The following is a 7629-nucleotide window of genomic DNA, read 5'->3' on the forward strand; positions in this document are numbered from 1 at the left end:
TTACTTCCTGGTGTGGCAACTCTGCTCCATTTCATAGGGTACCATTCTTCCAGGAAATCTTTGAAATCACTCAAATTTCTCATCTGCTGATGATCTCCTCTTAATTCTCTTCATTGTCATAAATTTATAGCTTTAAGAAGGTTTCTTTACTGTAATTTTAATGGGATATTGAGAGGCAGGAGAGACAAATATGAGAATGTGCTTAGGTCCTATCTTGAATCAAGACCGTGACGGGGCTCTGTAAATAGGATCTTTTTTCTTGTATAATTACTTAGCTGATTCTCTTGGATGTTCCAGGTACACAATAATATAATACATTCCATGTTAAATAATGGCTCAGCAGAGACCACAGTCTTCTTCTTGACTTTGATGGAAATTTTTTTCCCCTTTAATATGATCTTCATTGTTGGACCAGTCAGATTTATTATACCTTTGTAGGTGATAGAATTTTTTTTTTTTTGGAGTGGGGGAAGAGTGCTTGTAGGCATCCTCCCTTATTTTTAAATTTTTATTAAATTTATTGGGGTGACACTGGTTAGTAAAATTATATAGGTTTCAAGTGTACAATTCTATAATACGTCATCTCTTTATTGCACTGTGTTCACCACCCACAATTCTCCTTCCGTCACCATATACTTGATCCCCTTTATCCTCTTCTACCACCCTCCTCCCCTTACCCTCTGGTAACCATTGAACTGTTGTCTGTGCTTGAGTTTTTGTTTGTCTTGTTTGTTCCTTTCAGTTTTATATCCCAAAGATAAGTGAAAACCCTTCCTTATCCTTGAAGGTCAGGGACATCTCAGCCTTGATTTTTTTTTTTTAGGAATTGGGACAGGATAGCAAGGGAAGTTTTGAGAGCCCATGCTCATGACACCTTCTTTCCCAGAGGTCCCCCTATTCTTTAAACAGCACCCTAGTGTTTTTTCCATTTTTAGTGTGAGCAGCCTGGGGTGCCTGTGGTTTAGTTGGATCTTACCCTTTTTCTCAACTTCCTCCAAGACATGTCCAGTTTCTAACCAAACTCCAACACTCTGGATCTTTCACTATCTCTGAGATCCTTTCATTGTGACAATGTGTGAGAACGCCACACTAGAGGCCCTGGCCTTCAGTCTCCCTCAAAACCTCTACCTGATTGACAGTCACATCCTCTTCTTCTGGGTCCCACACGAAGGTGCTCATCTGGGCAGGGCCACCGTCCCTTCTTTGCTTACGTTGAATCTATCTCCAAGTTTTATGAGGTTGGCTACCCTGTGAACACAGCAGACATCACCATGTCTCTGAGTGATTATAAACCTGTCTAAGTGACATAATCTCTTGATATTATCAGTCACCTTTGTTAGTGTCTGATCACTTGAGAAAAGAGGGTGCTCTAAACACGAAGCCTCTGAAAGTCAGGAATCCTTAGTATGAAATACAGCTCTGTCCTGAAGCATAAATATTCTGTGCTCACAGAAGCCTCACCTAATGAACCAAACATGGTATTTTGCTGGACTTCCTCTTGTATTATGTTTACTTTTAACATTTGCTTGAAAACGCTCCACGTTAAGCTGCTGATACCCGTAATGCTCCCTAATAAAGCTATTTAGCTTTGTTATTTTGTCTTAACTTAGTCACCTACTTAGACAGTCACTCTGTCTGTGAATGGGAATTGCATTCACTCTCTCAGCTTCAAACAGCATCTCTTTCCTGGAACTCCCAAATCAACACTTCCTTTCCCAATCGCTTATCTAAATTCTAGTCCCATACGTCTTAGCACGGTCAGTTTCATGTTTCTTCACCTCAGAATAGCCCACTTTTCCTAAAATGACCAGCTTTTCCTTAGGGGAAACTATGCATGATCACATGGAAGCTGCTGTGAAACTTCAGCAACTACATCAACAAACTACGATGCAGAGACATCATTTTATTACTATCAGTTTAAAAAAAATTACTCAAAATCAAATCTAATGTCATTAGCAGGCTTGCAACAAAATTCAGTGTATTTAAACCCACAGTTTAGGATCATGCTATGAAAAAATAGAGGGGAGTTGACATTTCACAGCTAACCCGTTCTTTTAGCCTTGAGAACAGTACTGGAGGGGTTTCCTGTCTAAATTCAAGGTAGGGTTTCAAAGCTGGCTTAGCACTTGGGAGAAAATTACCATTTAAGGTGGTAGGAAGAACAAATGTCTCTTTTGAGCAATGGATAGAAAATATAACTGGTGATGCTTAAGAAAGACAATCCTTTGTGGTTTCTCATATTCCTAACTGCTCTTACATTCTTGCTCTGTTCCTAAAGTCCACTGGGAGGTTTGGCTACGGTTGCCGGCCGTTCCCAGGCAGTGTCAGCCCTGCTGGAGGCTCCCAGCGGCCCGCTCAGCCTCAGCTCCAGTCGGCCTCAATCATGGCAAACAGCTGCCTGAGCCTTTTCTTAATGTCGGGCTCATGGGCCGCACTACAGGACTTTGTGTGCACTCTGACGTGCTCAGCAAGTTTCGACTTATAAATGAAGCCCTTGCCACAGTCACCACAGGCAAACGGCCTTTCCGGCCTATGTATGCGCTGGTGCCTAAGCATATGTCCCTTTTCCCGGAAGTTTTTGTCACACTCAGGGCAGCGGAAAGGTCTCTCTCCTGTGTGCAGGCCTTGGTGGCTGAGCAGCTGTGCCTTTAGGCGGAAACTCTTGTCACATTTGGGACACTGAAAAGGCTTCTCCCCCGTGTGCGTCCTGATGTGTTCGACCAGTTTCGACTGCTTGGCAAAGCCTTTGCCACACTCACAAGAGAACGGCATCGCCCCGCTGTGCAGCAGCTGGTGGGCCTTCATGTCGGCCTTCACGCGGTATCTCTTGTCGCACTGCGGGCACTGGAAGGGCCTCTCCCCCGTGTGCAGGCGCCGGTGACTCAGCAGCTGCCCCTTCAGGCGGAAGCTCCTGTCACAGTCGGAGCACTGGAAGGGCCTCTCCCCGCTGTGCACGCGCAGGTGCTCGGTGAGCTTGGACTGTCTGGTGAAGCCCTTGCCACACTCCCCGCACGAGAACGGCCTCTCCTTGCTGTGGGTGCGCTGGTGGGCCTTCAGGATGCCCTTCAGGCGGAAGCTCTTGTCACACTCGGGGCACTGGAAGGGCCTCTCGCCACTGTGCACCCGCAGGTGCTCCCGGAGCTTGCACTGGTGGGTGAAGGCTCTGCCACAGTCGCTGCAGGAGAACGGCCTCTCCCCACTGTGTCGGAGCCGGTGGGCTCTCAGCATGCTCTTGAGACGGAAGCTCAGCGTGCACTCGGGGCACTGGAAGGGCTTCTCGTCTGTGTGCAGGCGCTGGTGCCGCAGCAGCTGTCCCCTCTGGCGGAAGGTCCTGCCACACTCAGCACACCAGAAAGGCTTCTCCCCGCTGTGGACTCGGCTGTGTTCGGTGAGTTTGCACTGCTTGGTGAAGCCCTTGCCGCACTTCCTGCAGGAGAAGGGCCTCTCTCCACTGTGCACACGCTGGTGGACCTTCAGCAAGCCGCTCAGCTGGAAGCTCTTGTCACACTCCAGGCATGGGAAGGGCTTTTCTCCCGTGTGCGCCCGGACATGGCTGGCGAGCTGGGCCCTGGTCGAGAAGCACTTGTTGCACTCGGTGCAAGAGAATGGTCTCCCCCTGGAGGGGCGGCGCTGGAGAGCCTCCATGCACCCCTTCTGGTGGCAATGCTCCTCACGAGCCAGGCACGGGCCTGGCTTCTCCCCTGAGTGCACACTGCTGAGCTTGGCCTCCTCACAGAAGGCTCCGTCGCCTTCCCTACGGGAGGCTGGCCTCTCCTCGCTGGGCTGGCCCTGGTGAGCCTGCACGCTGTTCTTCAGGACAAAGCTCTTGTCACACAGGGGACACTGGGGAGGCCTCTCCCTCTTGTGCAGGTGGTGGTGGCTGAGAAGGGTCTGCTTGTGATGGAAGCACACGTCACATTCAGGGCACTGCAGTGGGCTCTTCCCTGCGTGGGCGGCCAGATGCCTAAGCAAATATTGCTTCGGGCGGAAGCTGCTCCCACACTGATGACACCGCAGGTGCCTCTGTCCCCGAGGGGTGCTCCACTGAGGCTGCAGCTCAGCCTGTTTGCTGAATTTCTTCCCGGCCCCACGCGGCTGGTCCTTTGAGTGGCTCCTGTGGTTCTTCTCTAAGTGGTTCCAAAAGCTTTCCCCACAGACAGGGCAAGGGTGCGGGGTGCCCTCCCTGGAGGGCATTTCCTGGATGCCTGGGACACCCGGCTTTCTGGGACTCGGGACTCTTTCCCTTTGGGTAGGTTCCTTGGAGTGGTGGTCTGCTGGGATTAGAGCCTGGGGGTCGTGTCCGTGTGGTTTCATGAGCGTGATGTCTTGGCCAGGCCTGAAGGACACAGCTTCACTTTTTCCTAATAAGGGTTCAGAGGAACACTGGATCCGAAGAGGATCTACTTGAAAATGGCATTCAGGCCCTCCTGAATTCACAGCTTGCTGACTTCCTGAAACTGAAAACAAAAATTCAGTCAGAATTCCTGTCTACAGCATGACTACAGGCTTATGCCACCAGCACAGTGATCCGTAACAGTGACCTGTGGTGGTCTGGGAACCGGGCTTCCACTGAGCTATGCAACGGGGTACGTTTCAGCATGGTTCTATTTCATGACCAGGAGTTTGGTTAGGAGTTTGCGGAAACTAAACCAAACATTCTTAGAAGAATATTGAAAAGAGCAAAAAAGTACAGGTCACAAATGTAAGGCCTGAGCTCTGGAACCAGACTCTCTGGGTTCGAGTCCCATCAGTCCACTGTGCAACTTCTGTCAAGCTAATCTCTCTTGGCTTCAGTCCCTTCTCCTGTAGAAAAAGGGGAACAACGGTGCATAAGATCGTCGTGAGGATTAAATGAGTTAATGTGTGCAACGTGCTTAGGATGGGCCTGGCGTATTGCATGTACCACTATTATGGCTTCAGGACCATCAGACTCGTCCCATTTCGATGTGCAGACATTCCTGAAGTCAAGAAGGGACGACGGCAGTGTTACTGACGGAACCCTGACGAGCTTCCCAAGACCAGGCAGCAAGGCCTGGGCTCTGTCCCTCCCTCTTCACCTTATTCCAACCAACCTTTTAAAAAAGGTTTCTTGGAAGAATTAACAACAGATGGCAAAAGTTAAAATAATTTGTGGAGAAAAGCTCTTTTACTCTCCAGAAAGAAGCAACTAAAAACTAAAACTATGGACAAGATTTCTTAGACTGGAGCTCCCATCTGACTTTCTCGTTTGCTACCGTAACGCTGACTTTTAGGAATCCAGAAAAGACTCTCCCATCGTGAGGAGAAACACAAGAGGAGAGCTGAGTTTTAGGCATTAAAATAGAGACGACAGTCTCCGGGGCAAAAGGAAGCCGTCTCCCCACTGCCTACTGCTAAGAATAGCTTCCATTTACTGAGCTCTGCCTGTGTGCCAGGTATCCTTTTAACACTTTCCATTAAGTTAACCCTTAATTCTACAATGTAGGTACTTTTATCATCTTCATTTCACAGGTCAGGAAACTGAAATACTGAGAGGTGGAGTGATTTGCCCGAGGTCACCCAGAAAAAGCAAGATCCTGACTCCGGACCCAGAATCCACACTCCTCATCATGCTTACCTGCATTTCGCTAGAATATACCAGATGTCAAGCCTCAGCCCAGCTAAAGAAAAAGACAAGATCAGAGAACTAAAACTAAGAAACCTGAATGTGATGTCGTAAGGACAGAGCCCTGATTTCTTAATACTCACCCCAAAACTGCTCTCCCTCCATAACCGGATCGAAATGCAAATCGGCAGAGGAGCAAATTATGTTTCCTGATTTCTGTGGTTCTCCCAAATTCCTGAAGAGCATTCTCCCTTGCTCAATCTGGGATATTAGTTCTGGTTTGGGAAATCCATCATCTGTACAGAGAAGTCACACAGAGGAGTTTGGTTTCCTTGAGCACTAAATTTAAAGCACATTGAGTTGCTTTTAAATTTCTCAAAATTTATTCCTGGGACAATGTATGAGAAGAGGTGTCAAAAAGTAGATTACAGGTTTACACAAAGAGGAGCCAAACTGCCCACACGGTGTAGCAGTGCTTCCTAATCTATCTGGACCTTTTAGAGGAGTTGTACTGTTTTAATTCTGTCTTTGTCCCCATGTATTTAGTAGTGCTGTATTTTGTTATAGATTTCATAAAACTCACTAGTAGTGTGCTTTGAGAATGGTGGGACAACCCCTGAGACACCTGGAGGTACTGGGAAGAGGAGGTATACAAAACTGGAATGGCTGTCCTAGGAAATTTCAAAGTAGGCGGCTTCAGCTAAAATATTCTCAGAAGCCCTTTTAGTAACAGTGCTAACCACAACTACAACACAGCTGAGTTCTGCTAGAAGAGAAGGGGTTACAATGAATGAAATGAATGAATGATTGAAAATAGTTACAAGATTCTCCAATATATGATCCTGTTCCCCTGTAAGAAATGTTTACTCTCTCTATTTTCAAGTAAAACTTTCTTTCAATAATACATATATTTAATAGAACCAAAGGTATGCTTCACAGATTGCTAAAGATGGTCCAGATCAGAGAAGGAGGATAAGCTGGCAATGCCTCAGGGAGAAAATGTCACAGCGGCATAGCACATGTGGAGACTGATCACATATGGTACCAGATTCTTCTTCAGTCCCCTGAAATTTGACTTCAACCCCCAAAGAATTCTCAGGCTGCTCTCATGAAAAAAAAGAAATCACCATATTTTATTTAAATACATACACTATTTTCAATCTTTATCTGGGTTGAACTTCCAGCAGCTTTTAACATAAAAGGATTTTCCCAAAAATAAAATTAAGAAAATAGTTCTATTTGCATAACATCAAAACAAGTAAAATACTTAGGAATAAATTTAGTAAAACAAATGCAAGACTTGTATAATAAAAGCTATAAAATATTGCTGAAAGAAAATTTAAAAGTCCTCAATAAATGGTAAAATTTCCCATGTTCATGAACTGGAAGACTTAATATTGTTAAGATGACAATATTCCCCAAATCCCACCTGCTTTGTTTTTTTGGAGGGACAGAAATGGATAAAACTGATCCTAAAAGCAATGGTAATAAAAACTGTATAGTAGTGGCATAAGGACAGACATACAGATTGATGAAACAAAATTAAGAATCCAGAAATAAACTTGACATTTATAGTTAACTAATTTTCCAAAAGGGTGCCAAGATAATTCAATGGGGGAAAAGCAGTCTTTTCAACAAATAGTGCTGGAACAGCACGTGGTGCCAGCACAGGGCATTTTTTGCATCTATTTGCAAAAGAACTTGGATTCCTACCTCTCACCATATATAAAAATTAACTCAAAATGGATCAAAGACCTAAATGTAAGTTCTAAAACTATAAAACTCTTAAAAGAAAATATAGGAGTTTGTTTTGTGACTTAGTGACTTTGGATTAGGCAATGGTTTCTTAGATATGACATCAAAACCTCAAGCAACATAAGAAAAAATAAATTGGACTTCATCAAAATTAAAAGCTTTTGTGCTTCAAAGGACACCATCAAGAAAGCGAGAAGACAACCCAAAGAATGGGAGGAAATATCCGATAAGGACCCAGTACACGAAGCAAATAGAGAACACTTACAACTCAACAATAAAAAGACAAATAG

General features: G+C 45.5%; 1 protein-coding gene across 1 annotated transcript in view; it reads right to left on the bottom strand.

Moving 5' to 3' along the window:
- Positions 1-816: 816 nt before the first annotated feature.
- Positions 817-7629, bottom strand: part of ZNF786 (zinc finger protein 786) — a 14535-nt gene continuing 7722 nt past the window's right edge. The window contains exons 2-3 of the mRNA XM_019666453.1: positions 5728-5880; positions 817-4457 (exon numbers count right to left, since the gene is read on the bottom strand). Of these exons, the coding sequence (XP_019521998.1) occupies positions 2362-4457; positions 5728-5880 (2249 nt within the window). The 3' untranslated portion in view covers positions 817-2361. The remainder of the gene's footprint in view (positions 4458-5727; positions 5881-7629) is intronic.

Source organism: Hipposideros armiger, unplaced genomic scaffold (genome assembly GCF_001890085.2).
Source record: "Hipposideros armiger isolate ML-2016 unplaced genomic scaffold, ASM189008v1 scaffold_470, whole genome shotgun sequence".
NCBI classification, from domain to species: Eukaryota; Metazoa; Chordata; class Mammalia; order Chiroptera; family Hipposideridae; genus Hipposideros; species Hipposideros armiger.